This window comes from Gorilla gorilla, chromosome 18, assembly GCF_029281585.2.
Source record: "Gorilla gorilla gorilla isolate KB3781 chromosome 18, NHGRI_mGorGor1-v2.1_pri, whole genome shotgun sequence".
In the NCBI taxonomy this organism is placed as follows: Eukaryota; Metazoa; Chordata; class Mammalia; order Primates; family Hominidae; genus Gorilla; species Gorilla gorilla.
The window spans coordinates 120,628,464-120,648,554 of NC_073242.2; the positions used below are offsets into that span (position 1 = coordinate 120,628,464).

The following is a 20,091-nucleotide window of genomic DNA, read 5'->3' on the forward strand; positions in this document are numbered from 1 at the left end:
ATCTGGTGATGGGCAGGAGAGCACCCAGCTCTCACCATGCAGGCCACAGCCCCTTTGGTTCTGCCTGCTGAGCCCCTGCCGGGCCTGTGCTTGTGCCTGCAGGAGCAGATGGAGGACATGCGGAAGAAGGAGGGCCACCTGGAGAGGGAGATGGCAGAGGTGTCTGTGCAGAACAAGCGCCTGGCAGACCCTCTCCAGAAGGCTCGGGAGGAGATGAGCGAGATGCAGAAACAGCTCGCAAACTACGAGAGGGACAAGCAGATCCTGCTTGTGAGTTTCCCGCTGGATTCCTCTCCCTCCTTGGCATGAGCTTGCCTAGGCTCAGGAGGGAGGAGCATCACAGGGAGGGGCTTGGCCCTTAGGGCAGGAAGGGAGATGGGGGAGGCCTGCATTTCTCCTTTCTCTGCCTCGTGTTCTCCTGGGGAAAGTAAAGTCTGGGGGTGTTTTGGAGACAAGGCCCTCATCTTCACCGCGTGCTACCGACTGGCCTTGGTGGGACTCAGCTGCTTGTGTCCTGGAACCAGGTCTTTCTGGCGATTATTTTTGGCCTTGCCATCTCCCAGGAGCCCGTGTTTCTTGGATGACTGTGAATCTTGAATACTTTCTGTCCCCTACTCCCTGTTTTTCCTCCAGTGCACAAAAGCCCGTTTGAAAGTCACGGAGAAAGAGCTGAAAGACCTGCAGTGGGAGCATGAAGTGTTAGAGCAGCGATTCACCAAGGTGAGCGGCACCAGGCTGGCCCTGCAGTTGGGGGTGGGTGTTAGAGCAACGGTTCACCAAGTTCACCAAGGTGAGCGGGCACTAGGCTGGCCCTGCAGTGGGGATGGCACCCCTGCTAGCCAGGGACGGGGCTCTCCTTGTGGCCCCTGGACCAGCTTCAGATGCCTTGGCCAGGTTTCCGGGTTCTGAAGCTGGAGGCCCTGTTCCCTGTAACTCATTCCGCAGCTTCTAAGAGGCAAAAACCTGTGGCCTGTTCTGCATGTATATTCTGCAGAAGGCCTGGGGTCTCATGGGGAACGGATCACACATGACTTTCGTCCCCTTGAGAGCTCACCTCTGAAAGCACATGAGGGAGGCTCTTAAGTGTAAGTGAAGATGAGTCTCCGGCTGCTCAGTGCTGGTCCTCACACTGGCGAGTTTTATGAGCTCCCTTCCAGGTTTCCTGCATGCTCTAGTGTGGATGTGACTTTGTATGTTACGAACACGGGATCAGGCCATAAGCACAATTTGCTTTTTAATCTCACAGTGTATTAGGCTGCACGTAGGAAGCGGTCTCATCCTTTTCACAGCCGCTTGGTGCTGCGTTTTGTGAACGTTTGATCATTTAGCCGACTCCCCTCTGTTTCTAATCCTCTGCTGCTATAAGCATTGCTGCCTCAATCCTTTTAAATTTGTCTTTGTGCACTTGTGTGAGATTGCTTCTTAGGAAAGCCAGTTCCTAGCAGTGGGATTGTTGAGTCTGAGAGGTCTGTTCTGAGGACCCTGATCGTCTGTCCAGAGGGCTGCTCTGAGTCACACACCTGCCAGGGTGTGGAGGGGCCGTTTCCATCCTCACCTGCACCAGATCTGACAGGTTTAAACCTTTGCAGAAGTGACTGGGTGGAAAACATCTCATTTCGTGGGCACTTCCAAGATTTGCAGTGAGTGGTAGGGGTGCTCGGTCCTGTCTCTGTCCCTCAAAGACACTCCTTGCCTCTGTTCAGTTTCAAAGTTTTGGCCAAGGACCAATCCCTGCAGCATGGGGCCCTCAAGGCTTTGTCTGTGGTGTGCGGGGCCAGGGCATCTTATCTTGAGCCGCAGTTATATGTGCTGTTTTGTTCTCTAACCTAATTGAAATTTTTGAACACAAACGGTTGTAGTGGGATTCGCTTCTCAGAAATATCCCATCTGTCTGTCAGATCTAGCCCCACCTTCAGAGACACCTCAGGTCCTGCACGACGTGCATTGCTAGGCTGTGCCAACTCTTGACACCTAAGGGAAGGGCACCTGCAAAGTAGTCAGTGAGATCCTGAGACTGCTGTGTTAGACAAGGGGCCCTTCCTTCTCCCTGTGGGTTTTGAGGTGGACATTATTGGGAAGAGGACAGCAGAGACATGCCTGGGTTGGAGCCTTGTTTTCTGCCATATTTTCTTCCATTTGAATGTGGTTCCTGACAGTGTCCAAGTTGGTGTCTCTTCTAGAGAACCGAGAGCTCAAATTTGTCAGCAAAATTTAGAGACCAAGGCAGTTATTTATTTATTTATTTATTTATTTTTGAGATGGAGTTTCGCTCTTGTTGCCCAGGCTGGAGTACAATGGCACGATCTTGGCTCACTGCAACCTCCACCTCCTGGGTTCAAGTGATACTCCTGCCTCGGCCTCCCGAGTAGCTGAGATTACAGGCGCCTGCCACCACGCCCGGCTAATGTTTGGTATTTCTGATAGAGACGGGGTTTCACTCTGTTGGCCAGGCTGGTCTCGAACTCCTGACCTCAGGCGATCCACCCACCTCACCCTCCCAAAGTGCTGGGATTACAGGCGTGAGCCACCACACGCTGCTCAGGGTGTTCACTTTTTTATAGTCTTCAACAAAGTCTAGATTTTTTTAGAATGCACAATTAATAAGTAGAAGAATTAGGAGATAAAAGAGAACAGTTTTACTGGCTGGCAGGCAGCTGGCTCCAAGGCCGTGCTCCAGATCCACCATTTGTGGGGCACCACATGTGATGCCAGGATCTGGGGCTGGCCAAGGGAGCATATCCTCCAAGGGGCCCCACCTGCAAGCTCGGCCTGCTGGATGCCCTGGATCTCAAATCTCACCTGAGCCCACAGCCCTCACTCGGGCAAGACCGGCCTCGGCCACCCATGAAGCAGCTTTCAGGGTGGGGCTGCTTCAGCTCCTACCAGCTCACTTATGGCTTCCAGAGACACCTTCCTGAGAGAAGGGCTTATGCTGATGTGTTCCTCCTGCCTTCCACTGTGTGGACGGCTCTATAAAGGGCCAGGGCGCAGGCAGTGTGGACAACACACTGACCCCGGTGCTGTGGGAGTGGGCACTGCTGGGAGGCAGCGTGTTCCAGGCAGGTGCAGAGGTGGGAGGCAGCATCTTCCCAGCGAGATGTCCCCAGGTGAGGGGCCTCATCGCCCACCCCCAGCGCTGTCCCTACAGGTGCAGCAGGAGCGGGACGAGCTCTACCGGAAGTTCACTGCAGCCATCCAGGAGGTGCAGCAGAAGACAGGGTTCAAGAACCTCGTGCTAGAACGCAAGCTGCAGGCTCTGAGCGCCGCTGTGGAGAAGAAGGAGGTGCAGTTCAACGAGGTCCTGGCTGCCTCTAACCTGGACCCTGCAGCCCTGACGCTGGTGTCCCGCGAGCTGGAGGTAGGCCCTAGACAGGCTCCTGGCCCCAGTGGGCGGCCTCATCCCTGTGGCAAGAGTCTTCAGTTCTGTGCTGCTCCTCGGATGGGCACAGAGACCCCTCGGTCGGCCACTGGGGAGGGGCATTCATGGGTTTCCTGTGGCCTGAGAACAGAGCGGGGGTGCCGTAGGCATGGATGCCTCTCACCGCCTGCGCCGGCGGCCCCTCCTTCACCTTCTGCGCCGGCGGCCTCTTCTGATCAGTTCTGCTCAAGTCTCTCTTGGATCTTCCCTTGCCCCTTTGTGACCTCATGGTGCCTCCTAACCTCTGAGCCTCTGCCCACTCCAGTTCTCAGGCTTGGCTCATCGGAGCACGTGAGGCTCTAGTCATCTGAGTGCAGGCTGAGGATGGCCTTGGGAGTGGAAAAGCCACTCTTGGAATCAGTGTGGGCCTGAGCTCCTCTGTTGGTGATAACAGACCCAGACACAGGCCTGGAGGATGGTTGTACTTCCTGAGCTCTCAGCCCAGGGCACCACCCGCATCCTGGGACAGAGATGGCAGCGGGAGGCCCTGAGATGGGCTGGTTTAGGGCAGGGACAGTTACAGATGGGGTAAGTGCCGTGGGAGCCTGGGGACCCCGACCCCACCTTTGCAGGTACTGGGGACATGAAGGCTAAGGAGAGCCTAGAACATTCCCTCCTTCTGTGTCTCAGTGATTTATGGTGCTGCTCTGCTGGGTGTCCCAGGTGTGGGCGAGGGCAGTAAATAAAGCAGATGAGGCCTGGGTCCCCACAGGGAGAGACAGCATCAGCTGGAGGATCAGGAGGAGGCTGGAGCCTGTGACTGCCTCAGAGGTGGTCTCTTGCCTGTGTCCAGCTTCTGGACCTGGGCTTTGCCTCTGTTCCCTGGACCTGGTTGGGGAAAGTCACAGAAGGAACAGGGCACAGGGCAAAGGGTCTTTGACTGACACTGGAATCCTGGCCAGCTGAGGCAATCTGCAGCTGTCAGGCCTGTGGCTTCCTCGGGGCCCCGAGTTGGATGACACATGCCCCTGGCCCAGCTGCTGCCCCTGAGCTTGAAACAGCTGGTCTTAAAGCCTCCACCAACAGCCCCAGCAGAGGGAGGCTGGGTTGCCACAGAGATGCAGCTTTCGGGGCCACAGGGTACCCGTCTGTCTCTGCTGCCTGTGCTGGACTCATCCTTCAGTGAAACAGATGCCTGGGACATAGGCTTGAGGCTTCCTCACTGTCTGTGGAAGCATCTTTTATCCTGAGAACTATCACAGATGGCATTTTTGTTTGTTTGTTTTCAAGTGTTGCTCTGTTGCCCAGGCTGGAGTGCAATGGCGTGATCTCGGCTCACTGCAGCCTCTGCCTCCCTGGTTCCGGTGGTTCTTGGGCCTCAGCCTCCTGAGTACGTGGGATTTCAGGCATGTGCCACCATGCCTGGCTAATTTTTCTATTTTTAGTAGAGACGGAGTTTCACCATGTTGGTTAAGCTAGTCTTGAACTCCTGAACTCAAGTGATTCGCCCGCCTCGGCCTCCCAAAGTGCTAGGATTACAGGTGTGAGCCACCACACCCAGCCACAGATGGCATTTTTTTTTTTTTTGTAAATTATTTTTTTCTTCCTTGATGATTTAGAGGGACTATCTTCAAACCAGTACAAATAGTTCATACATAATACCTGGCCATTTTCTTCTGAAATCTCTCTCTCTCTCTTTTTTTTTTCCGAGACAAGTCTCGCTCTGTCACCCAGGTTGGAGTGCAGTGGCATGATCTCGGCTCACTGCAACCTCTGCGTCCCGGATTCAAACGATTCTCCTGCCTCAGCCTCCTGAGTAGCTGGGATTACAGGCAGGCAACACCATGCCTGGCTAATTTTGTATTTTTAGTAGAGACAGGGTTTCACCGTGTTGGTCATGCTGGTCTCAAACTCCTGACCTCATGATCCGCCCGCCTCAGCCTCCCAAAGTGCTAGGATTACAGGTGTGAGCCACTGCACCTGGCAATTTTTGCATTTTTTTAGTAGAGATGGGGTTTCACCATGTTGGCCAGGTGGGTCTCGAACTCCTGACCTCGTGATCTGCCCACCTTGGCCCACCAAAGTGCTGGGATTACAGGCGTGAGCCACCGCCCCCAGATACCTGGCCATTTTCTAACCAGTTGAGTAATTTGTTGCACAATAAGCTACCTCACGTCTTTCAGCAAGAAATACATTAAATTTGAGGGCCGGGCGCGGTGACTCATGCCTGTGATCCCAGCACTTTGGGAGGCCGAGGCAGGTGGATCACAAGGTCAGGAGATCGAGACCACCCTGGCTAACACAGTGAAACCCCGTCTCTACTAAAGATACAAAAAATTAGCCAGGCGTGGTGGCAGGCGCCTGTAATCCCAGCTACTCGGGAGGTTGAGCCAGGAGAATGGCTTGAACCCGGGAGGTGGAGGTTGCAGTGAGCCGAGATCACACCACTGTACTCTAGCCTGGGCGACAGAGCAAGACTCTGTCTCAAAAAGAAAAAAAGAAAAAGGAAAAATACGTTACATCTGAATAGTAAAGACATTACATAATGAATTAGGACACAGTTAAAATTTGCTTTAAGTATTTCTTTGGGGGAGAGGACACCACACTTCTACTCAATGAAGAGAAACATTCCTGTAGTCCAGAGGTCTTATTTTTTTAACACCTGTGACGCCACGAGTTCATAGGGAAGAGGCTCCAGCAGCTCAGCTCCTTCCCATCGGTTCTCACAAAGCTGCTCTGGGTGGAGCAGCGTCTGCTGCTTCAGTTGAACCCAGCTACCTTTCTCTTGGGCTTCTTTTTCTGATCATTTTCCTTCACGCGTTTCAGGAAGCTCTCTCGGCTCTTAGAGTGCTCCGTGCGTGTTCGGTACGCACGTTAATTCTCTCGGCGAGAATCTTGCCCTTAACTTGTTTGTTTACAACAATGCCAGCAGCGTGCTGGGGAACACTGCGACTTCCAGTTCAGCCATGGCAACACTTGTGGGGCTTCCTTTTTGAACAGTACCCATTCCCTTGATGTCTGCAGTATCACCTTTCTCATAGGTTCACATATACGTGGCCAGAGGAACGACTCTTTTCTAAAAGGCCGGAGAACACGTATCGGTGCCTCTCCTCTTTCCCTTTGTGTTCATTTGGGTGAATTACTGGAAGATGGCGGTTCCCACCGAAAGGCCACAGATGGCATTTTTAAGGTGATTGGTTCACATGCAGTTCAGCTGAACACAAATGCACGTGCTCATCACTGACACCAGGCCGAGGGTTAACCTCATTCAAGTCACCTAATCTCTCTCTCTCTTTTTTTTTTTTTCTGACACAGAGTCTCACTGTGTCGCCCAGGCTGGAGTGCAGTGGCACAGTCACAGCAGTGAGCCCCTCGCTGAGCCGCCCTGGGAGCACCCAGGTGCTGGACAGATGCAGGACTGAGGCTGAAGAGGCTGGTCCTGAAAGGCCCGTCAGCTGTGCCTTTGAGTTTCGGGCCAGTTGGGAACTATGGAAGGGCTGGGCGGGGGAACCAGATCAGGGCCCACTCTGCTGTTGATGGGGAGCGCAGGGCTGGAGGGGGCTGGTTGGGGCCAGCACAGAATGGGGACGGGCAGAGGGTTGGAGAGCCGCCAGGAGGCTGAGTCCACAGGTGGGGCTGGGAGGGGCTGAGGTGACTTGGTGTTTGCACATGGGGGAACGACGGGTCCTGGCCCAGTGGGCGGTGGTGCCTGTGGGACCCTGGTCATCTGGGATGGCCTGGCTCTCAGGGCCTGAGGTAGTGAGGCTGTATAGGAGGGGCCTCACCTGGGCCAGAGGCACTGTGGCCCCGGGACTGAAAACTCATCTTTGTTTGCTCAGCACTGGGTCCAGTGAGCACAGGCAGGTGAGGGAGTGAGGGTCCCACTGTTGGGAGGTCGGGGAGGCGTGTTTCCAGCTCCTGGCTGAGGGCTGCACCCAGCCTGCTGCTAAGCCACCGAAATGAGGGTGAAGAGAGCAGTCGTGGCCTGTGAGGGTCATTGCAGCTGCGCCCACGCGCCAGGGTGAGGATGGAGGATGGAGCTAAATGTGGGTCAACCCCTCCTTTCCTGGTCATTGTTACCTCGACTTCTAAGAGGAATCTTCTGGGGAAATGACAGAGGCCCCCGCAGGGACACTGTTCGCGGCTGGGCAGGTGTGAGGGGGCTGCTGTGTCAGTGGGCAGCAGGGACGGCTCTAAAGCCAGGCTGGGCCCAGCAGTGCCCCACAGGCAGGAGCCCAAGAAGTCCCTGCCTCGCCATGTGGTGAGACCCTTGCCCACATCTGGGCGGGGCCAGCGCTGCTGAAGACTACTTTTTTCTGTTACAGAAAAGTGGGATAGCCGGGCGCGGTGGCTCACGCCTGTAATGCCAGCACTTTGGGAGGCTGAGGTGGGCAGATCACGAGTTTGGGAGTTCAAGACCAGCCTGGCCAAGATGGTGAAACCCCGTCTCTACTAAAAATACAAAAATTAGCTGGGCTTGGTGGCGGGTGTAATCCCAGCTATTTGGGAGGCTGAGGCAGAGAATTCCTTGAACCTGGGAGGCAGAGGTTGCGGTGAGCCTAGATCGCACCACTGCACTCCAGCCTGGGCAACGGGGCGAGACTCCATCTCAAAAAAAAAAGTGAGATAGTACATTCACAAGCCTCAAGAAATTTAAGCAATATGTAGATGGTGCTTAGTGGCCAGTCTCCACAGTGTGGCTGCACGCTGCCTGCCCTCACCTCATCTGCATTTCTTGTGGTCTGGACTGTTCTTTGAGTTTTTTCCTGAGACGGTGTCTTGCTCTGTCACCCAGACTGGAGTGCAGTGGCTTAATCTTGGCGCACTGCAACCTCCGTTTCCCAGGTTCAAGCAATTCTCGTGCCTCAGCCTCCTGAGTAGCTGGGATTACACAGGTGTGAGCCCCCGTGCCCGGCTACTTTTCGTATAGTAGACACGGGGTTTCGCCATGTTGGCCAGGCTGGTCTCAAACTCCTGACCTCAAGTGACCTGCCTCCTTGGCCTCCCACACTGCTGGGATCACAGGTGTGAGCGGCAGTGCCTGGCCTGGACTGTTGCTGGAGAGGCAGGTTGTGCAAGCTCCCAGTTCCCTGTTGCTTCCTTGTTTTCTCTCCACCCTTGGAGACCTTTTTCTGCTGACAACCCTGTGTGGATGGATGCACCCATCAAACCAGGCTGCTATTCGCTGGATCTCTCAGAATGCCCACTGGAGTCCCCAGGCCACTCCCATTGCCTCGGCCAAAAGATGAGTCTCAAACTCCCATCACCTCTCTCTCCTCAGGATGTTCTTGAGTCGAAGAACAGCACCATCAAGGACCTGCAGTATGAGCTGGCCCAGGTCTGTAAGGTACGGCTGTGCCCTGCCCTCCCTCAGGGGCACCCCCTCGGTGCCCAGACTGTTCTAAATGCAGACGGTCTCTGAGGACCCCACCTGTGCCCACTTCGTACCTCGTTTGACAAGGCAGCTGTCACTGTCCCCACGTGAGGGTGCAGTCATAGCCGAGAGCATCTGGATTCTGTGTGGTCTGGGGCAGCGCACTGCTGTCTAGGCCATGTCTCTGCTGGGATGGGTGTAGGGGGGGACCTGGACGCTTCCCTGGTCAGCCCCTTCCCCTGGGCAGGGAGTCAGAAGGTGCTGTGCCCACCGGGGAAGGAAACAGACGTCATTTAACGGGAAGGGAGGGCGTGAAGAACCTGCGTGGGAAACACCCAGCCAGGGCCCAGAGCCCTCCCAGACCACAGCTCTGCCCTGAGTGTCCCTGCCCTCTGCCTCCGTCTCGTCATTTGTGGAATAGGAATAGCGACAGCCTCTCCCTGTCGTGCTACCTGAGCCAACGCAGTGAAGGTGCTTGGAGCTGCGTCCCACACAGGAAATGACTGATAAGCCTTTGGCTTTATCCTTCTGCACCGTGATGCTCACGTTGCCCCTCCATGGAGCTGCACTCAGCTCTGGTGGTCCTGAGCGTGGGGACCCTCAGCTCCCTGACACTGCCCTGTCTCCACAGGCCCATAACGACCTGCCCTGTCTCCACAGGCCCATAACGACCTGCCCTGTCTCCACAGGCCCATAACGACCTGCTGCGCACGTATGAGGCAAAGCTGCTGGCCTTCGGGATCCCTCTGGACAACGTGGGCTTCAAGCCCTTGGAAACAGCTGTGATCGGACAGACGCTGGGCCAGGGCCCCGCGGGACTGGTGGGCACCCCGACGTAGCTGCCCCCCTGGGGGGCCACAGCCCAGAGAGCCAGCCTAGGAACACTCTTGGGATGACACCCCTTATCACACCAAGGACAGCAAGTTTTTTAGATTTTATCATCAGCAAATGAAACCTTTTCACATGTTCTTGCCATCCTCTTTCCTGGCTCTGTGGAGGAGAACCACCTGCAGGACCCTCACCCATGGCATCCCTGTCGCTCCCTTCCCTGGGTGCAGCACGTCCAGCCTGTGTCCAGGCCTACTCCCTGGTCTCACCTCCAACCACAGTCGGCAGCACCTTCTCAGAGTGCCCCGCACTCACCTGGGGGTTGGGGCAGTGCCGCGCTGTGCTGCCTGTCTTCGCGCCACTGTTGTCCCATCGAATGGACAGCTTTGCAGATGCTGGCACTACCTTCATTGACACCTGAGTCACAGCTGCCCAGTGGGATTCTCCAGGGGGCCAGCACTTCCCTAGGAAGTGGTGAGCCAATGCTCCCTGATGAGCACAAAGCCCGCTATGTTGAGGGCTGGGTGGGTGCAGCCAGCGTGCGGGAAAGGGCAGGCAGCCTCCCGCTGCCAGTCTTCGCTCTAACTCCCTCGGTAGGTGATGTAGGACCAGGGGCTCTGCAGCAGGGGCACGTGGAACTTCTGGGCCTTGCTGGTGATGGTGAAAACAACCTGAGATGGAGAGGCCAGGAGAGAGTATAAGGGGATAGCAGCAAACCACCTATCTGGCCCCAACACACCTGAGAGAATTCAGCAGTCCAGACTGAGGGTCTGGGATGGGGTGAACCTTCCGCACCAGAGGGACACTCCACAGAAGCCACAGCCCAGTAAGTCAGGCGCTTCTGCGGCGGCTCCAGTGTGGGGTGAGGCAGTGAGGTTAGGCCCAGAGAGCTGGAGTTGGCTCAGATGAAAACCTCTGTCAACAAAGAGGGGATGAATCACCCTTGGCCCAGCCTCCCCACAAAGCCTGACCCTGGGCAGGTGAGTGACGGGTGTGTCCTCATAGAGTCTATTGCTGCCTGGACACCTTTCTTTTGGGAGCTCAAAGCAAGTGAGCTCACCTACCTGCCACCGCCCAGGACCAGTCTGCCCACTGCCTAAATGATGCCCGGCCAGCAGGAGCTGGCCTGCAGATCCCAGTGAGTCATGAGCCTCAGCCCCCTCCAGCCCACTGGGGCTCTCATCTCCACGTGTGGGTAGAAGCTTTCCTGCCCCCTCTTCCTCCAGTAGCCCTCAGTGTCCAAGGTGAGCTTGTAGGTGCCTGCCTTCATCTGGTCCGGCGTCAGGAGTCCAGGACAGCGGCCATCTGGGTCTGTGTAGCTGGGGAGAGGATGAGGCTGCAGAGATGGGGACCAGAAGCCCCCCACCCCAGCTTTCCTGGGTCTGCATCCCAGTGGGCCTCAGACACTGCCCTGCCACCTGTCAGACTTGGGTGAGCAGACACAGTGGGGCTGTTAGGTCCTGCAGTTCCAGAGCAGTCTAGGGACACCACTGCCTTGTCTTTAGGAAATCACAACACAGAAAAGCAAAAAGGGAAAAAGTCTCCCACAATTTATCCCATGAGCAATAACCACTTTATAGCTGGCATATATTTTTCCAGATTTTCTCTATGCATAAGTCTATTTGTTTAAAAACTTAACTCATAAAGTGGATTATACTATTTGTATTGTTCTATAACCTGTGGTTTTCACTTAAAATATTGTGTATGGCTGGCTGGGCGCGGTGGCTCACGCCTGTAATCCCAGCACTTTGGGAGGCTGAGACAGGCGGATCATGAGGTCAGGAGATCGAGACCATCCTGGTTAACATGGTGAAACCCCATCTCTACCACAAAAAAAGTAGCTGGGCGTGGTCACGGGCACCTGTAGTCCCAACTCGGGAGGCTGAGGCGGGAGAATGGCGTGAACCCAGGAGGCGGAGGCTGTAGTGAGGTGAGATCGTGCCACTGCACTCCAGCCTGGGCGACAGAGCGAGACTCCGTCTCAAAAAAAAAAAAAATGTGTGTGGCTTTCTGGGTCAATAACTGCCAAACCTTCACCCACAGAGTGGGCCTGTCCAACTCCATGGAGCGTCTGTGTTGTGCGTCCTGGTCCCTTATCAGGGTTCTGAATAACCGTGGCTTTGCCCATAGTCACCTCTGGAAAACCTCCCATCATTCTTGCCAGCTGGTCTTTACAGTGTGCACTTCTACTGTGATTAGAAAGAGCAGGCCCGAACAAGGTGGCTCACGCCTGTAATCCCAGCACTTTGGGAGGTCGAGGTGGGTGGATCACCTCAGGTCGGGAGTTTGAGACCAGCCTGACCAACACAGAGAAACCCCGACTTTCCTAAAAATACAAAATTAGCTGGCGTGGTGGTGCATGCCTGTAATCCCAGCTACTAGGGAGACTGAGGCAGGAGAATCGCTTGAACCCGGGAGTCGGAGGTTGTGGTGAGCTGATGCCACACCATTGTACTCTAGCCTGGGCAACAAGAGTGAAACTCTGTCTCAAAAACAACAACAACAACAACAAACATAGCGTGTGTGCATGGGGGTAATGAGTCTCTGTGACCCTGCCTGGGACGCCCAGCCCACACAGTGCTGTCCTAATTGCTCAGGTGGGACCTGGACCCCTCGTGTCTCAGCTTTTGTGAAGGACCAGATGACCGTAGGAGCGGCAGGGTCAGACTCTCTCTGATCCTATGGGCCCAGCCCTGTCCTTCTGGCTGGAAGGGAGGGGGCCTGCCTCTTACGCGGGGGCCATAAGGCCTGGGTGGGTGACATCTGCCTCTGGAAGGGCCGCGCAGAGCCTGTGCCTGGGGCAGTGGGCAAGACCCCATGGAGGCTGAGGGACACACTGCCCCTCAGGCCTGGCTGGGAATCCCAGCATGTACCTGGGCTTGCTGCCTCAGTCTTCCCATGTGTAGAAGGGTTAATTATGGTGCCGGCCCACAGGGTGTATGGAGAATGAAAAGAGTGGAAATAATGTCCAGCGTACTGCCTGGCACAAGGTTACCCGTGATGTCAGTGACAGTGAGCTCTTCGATTCCACCTCAGGCCTCACCTAACCACCACCCCCCGCCCTCGCCCTGGCACAGCTGCCAGGGAGAGGCAGAAACTCACTCCCGCCCCATCAGGGTCACAGGGGCCTGAGGCTGGAGGGAGGGAGGAAACAGCTCCTCTCCTCATCCCTGTATTTTCAGAGGAGGAAACGGGCTGAGAGAAGCAGAAGAGAGAGCCCCTAACCTCACTCCCAACCCGGGCTGAGAGGAGGGTCGGCAGCGGTGAGCTCCGCCCTCCAGCCTCACTGCCCGGCCCCTCAGTCCCCGCCATCTGTCTCAGGGCGGCACTCCCCTCCCAGGGCCTCTCTCCCACCTTGTCCTCAGCTCCGCCCACTGCTGGCTGTGGTCCTGCAGCCAGCACGAGCGGAGGCAGAGGCCTGTGGCTGGGAGCCCTGAGGCGGTGCCCAGCACTTGGGTGGTCAGTAGGTTGTCCGGAGGCCCCATGCTGCTGCCCTGGGCCAGGAGAAGGAGGCCAGGGTGAGCCTCTGGAGCCCTGTGCCCGCCTACCCACCCCAATCCTGCGTCCACACCAGCTGTGGGGCTTAAACAGCCCTCTGGACAGAGTTCTCCGAGCTGCCCAGGGGACAGGGGGCAAGGGTGACCGGAAGTGCCTAGTCAGCTGATGAGGCACCAAACGTGAACAGCGCAGCCTGTGCCTGCCGACCCTCCCCCACCAATCCCTGTGGCTCCCCTGCCCCACTGGGGACACCCACTGTCCCGCCCACGGCCCCATGAAATGGCCATTTCCCCCCAGGCCCTCAGTTCCAGCCCCTGGGGTGGTTCTCCCGGAACTGGGCTCTCCTCCGCGCCCCGGTTCCTGGGCCCTCGACGCTCAGCCCCACGCAAGCAGCTGAGGGGACAGGAGCCCTGCAGGTCCAGGCCTGGCCCCCTAACCTCCTGGGGGTCTAGGTGTCGCCGGAGCCTCAGCAGCCGCGGCACGGCCCGGGAGCTCATCCTGCCCTGCCGGACGCCCGCGGGCAAAGGGAAGGGCGGGGCCGGTCACCCCGCCCCGGACCACCTCGTGCCCACCAGGAGGGCCCCAGCAGGGCTTTGCCCAGGAAGGTGCGCTGGTGGGGAATCAGGGCGCACAGACCTGGGGCCCAGAAGCGGAGTCGCGAGGACCTGCTGGGGGGTGGTGGGGGCGGGGCACGGGGGCGGGGCCGCGGTGAGAGGGGGCGGGGGGCGGGGCCGCGGTGAGATGGGGCGGGGCCGCGGTGAGAGGGGGCGGGGCCGCGGTGAGAGGGGGCGGGACTGCGGTGAGAGGGGGCGGGGCCGCGGTGAGAGGGGGCGGGGCCGCGGTGAGAGGGGGCGGGGCCGCGGTGAGATGGGGCGGGACTGCGGTGAGAGGGGGCGGGGCCGCGGTGAGAGGGGGCGGGACTGCGGTGAGAGGGGGCGGGGCCGCGGTGAGATGGGGCGGGACTGCGGTGAGAGGGGGCGGGGCCGCGGTGAGAGGGAGCGTGGTGGGGGACGGGGGGACGGGGGGATGGGGGGATGGAGGGGATGGGGGCGGGCCAGGTGGGTCCCAAGAAGACCTGCGCGAGACTGGGGACGGCGCGGGGCCCATCTCTCCCCTGGGAGGCTCAGAGGCCCGCAGGTTTCTCATGGAAGCCCCTCACAGGGTAAGTTTCCCCCGACAGGCCATGTGACCTTGCCTCGGTTTTCTCATCTGTAAAATGGGAGCAGTGGTGACTCCTCAGATTGTTGATATGGCTCCGTAGGTGAAGCTCTCTGAGCTGACCTCCCCCCAGCCCTTCCTCCCCGCAACGCGCGGTGGATGAGCGCAGGGTGGAGGCCCGTGCCCTGCAGAAAGTGAGAAAAGCCATAGAACTGCGTGTGCCGGCGAGTATCCATCGTTGTATTAACCTTACGTAATATACAGAGAACACATTTTGACTATATGTTATATATGTGAAGTCCTAATTAGGGAAAGGGAGGCAGGGGAAAGCAAACAGAGAAAGCAGACAAGCTACTAGTCTGCCTTCTTCATGCTCCAGGACACACAGCCCTCCAGACACATGGCAAATAACACATTCTTCCTGCGCGCCAGTCTCGCCAGACGCCTGAAGGTTATTAACGCACTGCAGCCTTGGCGAGTTTAACTCATAAACTCTCCAGCAAGCCTTTGTTTCTGTGCAGTCAGTTTCTCATCTGCTGGCTGCCCATCTTCTCTCTGGCAACGTATTTTCCTACTTTCTCTAGTAAATCTGCGTTCTCTTACGTACAACTGTCTTGGTAAATTCTTTTATCCTCAAGCCACTGGCAGTCGTTCACCTGCCACAATGTATTAATGAAATAACGGACATTCTCTATTTAAAATCTGGAAAACGCTGCACCCGCATGATGGTGGACTGGCTGTCCTGCTCTGGGATCTGGGAACTTTTTTTTTTTTGAGACGGAATCACACTCTGTCGCCTAGGCTGGAGTGCAGTGGCACAATCTCGGCTCACTGCAACTTCCGCCTCCTTGGTTCTAGCGATGAGTAGCTGGGATTACAAACGCCTGCCACCACGCCCAGCTAATTTTTGTAGTTTTAGTAGAGATGGGGTTTCACTGTGTTGGCCAGGCTGGTCTCGAACTCCTAACCTCGTGATGAGCTCTCCTCGGCCTCCCAAAGTGCTGGGATTACAAGCGTGAGCCACCGCGCCTGGCCGGGAACTTCTTTCTTCCTGTCAAGCTGCATTTCCAGTTCTTGGGTGTTCAGCATGGGTGATTTGTAGATTAAGAATTAGGCCATTCAAAGGCAAGGGAGGAGACCCCTCTCAGCAAAGGTTGGGAGTATTCTGGCTACAACTACCTTGGGACTAGTTAGGAAACATCTATTTGGGATCCACACACACGACATTTGTTGTGGCTTCTGTTTATAGGAGATAATCCTAAAGAGAGGCTCACACCTGTTATGGCAAATGCCTATGGGTGCCAGAGGCCAGAGACAACCAGACTGGCCCCAGTGGGGAAAATTCCGTAAACACCAGGGTACTCTGCAGCCCTTTAAAAAGCATGAGGCCCATTTGTGTGTAAGATGAGAATTCTCCTGGAAAAACAACTAGTGACAAAGGACAAAACAGTGTGTAAAAGGGCGGAAGCTTGTAAATTCGTATCTAGCTTTCACTGAATTGCAAGGATTAGCTAATTTAATCCTCATAACAACCTCTTGGTGTATTGTTGTCCCTACCTTACAAAGCAGGAAACTGAGGCACAGGGAGGCCATATATTGGAATATTTCACAATAGGATACACAAAACAGTCATCCCAGTGACCACCTCTTGAGATAAGCAGTTGCAGATGGAGTATATTTATTTTGACTCTTTAACCTTTTGTACTCTGAGAAATTCTAGTGGGCTTGTATTACTTTTTCGAAAGTCTCAAATGTTATAAATAAAGTGACAAAACAATGATCAGTCCTTTTGGGGGTTGCCATGTAACCTCCCCTCTGTCCTGAGACTCTCCCTGCATAGGAGAAGCTAGTGGCCTAAGGAGGGAGGATGGCAGACCAAGGGGTTGTCAGAATTCCTCTCCTGGCCTCTCCAGGGTAACCCCCCCCCCCGTCTTGCTCCCACCTAGACCAAGAGGGACTGCAGGGTCCCCTTTCCCAGGGAAACTGAGACCCTCAGCCATGCCTGACCTCCTGGCATCTACCCCTTTCTGAAAACCAGGGTCACCACTGGGATGTCATGTGCTCTAGAAACTTCCTTAATGAGATGACCAGGCTCCACACCCCAGGGCCTTTTTTTTGGAGATAGAGTCTTGCTGGAGTGTAGTGGCATGATCTAGGCTCACTGCAACCTCCACATCCTGGGCTCAAGCAATTCTCCTGCCTCAGCCTCCTGAGTAGCTGGGATTACAGGTGTGTGGCACCACGCCTGGCTAATTTTTGTATTTTTAGTAGAGACAGAGTTTCACCATGTTGGCCAGGCTGGTCTTGAACTCCTGACCTCAGGTAATCCACCCACCTCGGCCTCCCAAAGTGCTGGGATTACAGGCGTGAGCCACCACGCCCAGCCGAACACCCCAGTTCCTTTATGGCACCTTCAGGCAAATTTGAAAAAGAAGCATCATCTTCAAGACTCTTATCTTCCAGAAAATTGTCATAATAAATATCCAAGTAGCCTATCTTTGGTTTTTAAATAAGGTATAATAAAATACAAAAACATTTCAAAATTATAAAGATGTCTGCAGTGTGTGGTCTGAGATATCGAGTAATGACACACTGTACGGCCTGAACAACACTTTTCTGTCTGTAGAGCTAACCTCCTCGCTATGACTCATTGGAACACTTATTTTATTTTGTGGAATGAAGTGTTGCCTGATTCTAGAATTGCAAATGAGGTCAATTGAGATCTTTAAACTGACTTTGTTGTAGTTTTGTCTTCAAACAGGATTCTGTTCTCCTGCAGAGACTGGGAGATAGAGGCCTCACTCTTCCTGATGATTACCTTTCAAAGGGAGGGCTCTCAGGCCTTGAGAGAGGCCCTTCTGAGTTGCAAGACATATTTACAAACAGTAAGCTTTTTAGTACATGCTCCAAGAAAGGGAGGTTGGGGCCTATCATCAGAAGTTGGCTAGAGCAGAGGTCCCCAGGCGGGCCACATAGTAGGAGGTGAGTGCACGGGCAAGCGAGCAAACGAAGCTTCATCTGTATCTTCAGCTGCTCCCCATCGGTTGCATTACCTCCTGAGCCCGCCTCCACTCAGATCAGCAGCAGCATTTGATTCTGATAGGAGCACGAACCCTATTGTGAACCGCGCGTGTGAGGGATCTAGGTTGTGTGCTCCTTAATGAGACTCTAAGGCCTGATGATCTGTCACTGTCTCCCAGATGGGACCGTCTAGTTGCAGGAAAACAAGCTCAGGGCTCCCACTGATTCTACATTATGGTGAGTTGTATAATTATTTCATTATATATTACAATGCAATAATAATAGAAACAAAATGCACTATAAATGTGCATTTGAATCATCCCAACCCTCCCCTCAACCCATCTGTGGAAAAATTGTCTTCCATGAATCCGGTCCCTGGTGCCAAAAAGTTTGGGGACACCTAGGCTGGAGCATGGTAAAATTTCCTTCGTGCACGGAGCTTTTGTTTTAATGGAAGCAGTAAGGGTGGAAGTGCTGCTGGGTCATCCTGGGGGCGCAGCCCTACGCTGCTGGAAGCCATGCTGGAGTACTTCTGACGAGTCTCCTAGTGTGAGGGTTTGGATGAGTTGTCATGTGCTGAGGGTTCAGCAGTTCTCTGTGGGTCCTTGTTCACTTAACTGGCCCCTAATAATTGTTTCTGAGTGCAGAAACTAAATTTAAACTTCATTTCACACATACTGCCTCTAGCCATTTGTCTCTACTGCCTCATATATTTTGGGGAGTTTCAGCTTGACTGAATCAATCTCAGCTGATCCCTTTTATTCTCATAGGAAAAATCACTCAGGGCACTTCTACATGTGTTCTTTAGGTTCGTCAACTGAAGAATGATGAGGTTTCCCAGATTTGGAAAGGAAAGCTTTATTTCTCATAAAGAGTTGCAGCCTGGTCATTTGGACAGGCTGGAAAGCATAGCCTCTGGCCAGAAGCCAGAAATAGGCTCTTCAAGGGACAGAAGAATAAGATGGGGATTTCACTGGATGGCTTGGCCAAATATACATACCCCCATAAGCTATACGATAACTCATGAATATGTATGAGAGGAGAAATGTGTGCATTCATGATTGAGCTTCCTGCCTCTCCCTGGGTCCAGTGTTCAAAAAATGGCACTGTTAGCATGACTGAAGGGTGGAGTTTTTGGGCCTCTGACCTCCAAGGTGAAGTAGTGGATGCAACGACCCTCACTATGCATTCTGTGTAGACCGGCCGGAACCACTGCCTGGTCATTCTCTGTAGACCAGCCGGAACCACTGCCTGGTGAATCTCTGTAGACCGGCTGGAACCACTGCCTGGTGAATCTCTGTAGACCGGCTGGAACCACTGCCTGGTCATTCTCTGTAGACCGGCTGGAACCACTGCCTGGTCATTCTCTGTAGACCGGCTGGAACCACTGCCTGGTCATTCTGTGTAGACCGGCCGGAACTACTGCCTAGTCAATGGTCTTTCAGCAGGGAGGAATGCTGGTTAGTTGTGTTGAAACCGCAAAAATGGAAGGGCCATAGTCTGGCACTTGGTTGATGTCGGTGGTGGAGTCTCCCCAAAGGGCTGATTGCTGTTTAGCCCTTTGGGAAGAAAGCCTCATGGTGGTTAGTGAGGAAGGGGGTATAACAAGGGTGTCTGAGCTCCTGTCCAGTCATGGCTGGGAACTCAGTTTTCAGGCTTTCTCTGGAGTGCCCTTGGCAACAAGGGTTTCTGTTGAGTGAGTTGTGGGGTTGTTTATGTGTGTATTGGCTGGGCGTGGTGGCTCACACCTGTAATCCCAGCACTTTGGGAGGCCAAGGCAGGCAGATCAAGAGGTTAAGAGATCGAGACCACCCTGGCCAACATGGTGAAACCCCATCTCTACTAAAAATACAGAAATTAGCTGGGGTGGTGGCATGAACCTGTAGTCCCAGCTACTCAAGAGGCTGAGGCAGGAGAATTGCTTGAACCTGGGAGGCAGAGTTTGCAGTGAGCCAAGATTGCGCCACTGCACTCCAGCCTGGCAGCAGAGTGAGACTCCATCTCAAAAACAAAAAAAAAGTGTGTCACCTCCAGCCTCGCTCTCTCTTTTCCTCCTGCTCTGGCCGTGTGATGTGTCTGCTCTCCCTTTGTCTTCTACCATAATTGTAAGTTTTCTGAGGCCTCTCCAGAAGCCAAGCAGAGATTGCAATGCTTCCTGTACAGCCTGCAGAACCATGAGCCAATTAAGCTTCTTTTCTTTATAAATTACCCAGCCTCAAGTATTTCTTTGTAACAATGTGAGAACAGAGTAATACAGAAAATTGGTACCAGGAGTGGGGCATTGCTGTAAAGATACCTGAAAATGTGGAAGTGACTTTGGAACTGGGTAACAGGCAGAGGTTGGAAGACTTTGGAGGGCTCGGCAGAAGAGAGGAAGATGAGAGAATGTTTAGAACTTCCTAGAGACTGGATAAATGGTTGTGACCAAAATGCTGACAGTGATATGTATGGTGACACAGGCTGACAAGGTCTCAGATGGAAATGAGGAAGTTATTGGGACTGGAGCAGAGGTCATTTTTGTTATGTCTTAGCAAAGAACTTGGCAGCACTGTGCTCCTGCCCCAGGGATCTCTGGAGGTTTGAACTTGAGAATGATGATTTAGGGTAACTGGTGGAAGAAATTTCTAAGCAGCAAAGAATTCAAGATGTAGCCTGGCTGCTTCTAACAACCTATGCCCATATGTGTGAGCAAATAAATGATTTAAAATTGTAACTTATATTTAAAGGAGACACAGAGGGTAAAAGTTTAGAATGTTTGCAGCCCGGCCATGTGGTAGAAAAGAAAAGCCCATTTTTAGGGGAGGGATTCAAGCAAGCTGCATAAATTTGCATAAGTTAAAAGGAGCCACGTGCT

The 20,091-nt window shown here is 54.4% G+C and overlaps 1 protein-coding gene and 1 pseudogene across 10 annotated transcripts in view; one reads left to right on the top strand and one right to left on the bottom strand.

Annotated features, from left to right (window-relative positions):
* Positions 1-11,221, top strand: part of GAS8 (growth arrest specific 8) — a 29,331-nt gene extending 18,110 nt beyond the window's left edge. For all 10 annotated transcript variants that reach the window (XM_063700421.1, XM_063700428.1, XM_063700420.1 and 7 more), the window contains 5 exons: positions 103-270; positions 634-720; positions 3,149-3,358; positions 8,640-8,705; positions 9,422-11,221. In XM_063700421.1, the coding sequence (XP_063556491.1) occupies positions 103-270; positions 634-720; positions 3,149-3,358; positions 8,640-8,705; positions 9,422-9,571 (681 nt within the window). In that variant the 3' untranslated portion in view covers positions 9,572-11,221. The remainder of the gene's footprint in view (positions 1-102; positions 271-633; positions 721-3,148; positions 3,359-8,639; positions 8,706-9,421) is intronic.
* On the bottom strand, positions 9,813-13,555 carry LOC101137347 (uncharacterized; annotated as a pseudogene).
* Between the last annotated feature and the right edge of the window lie 6,536 nt (positions 13,556-20,091).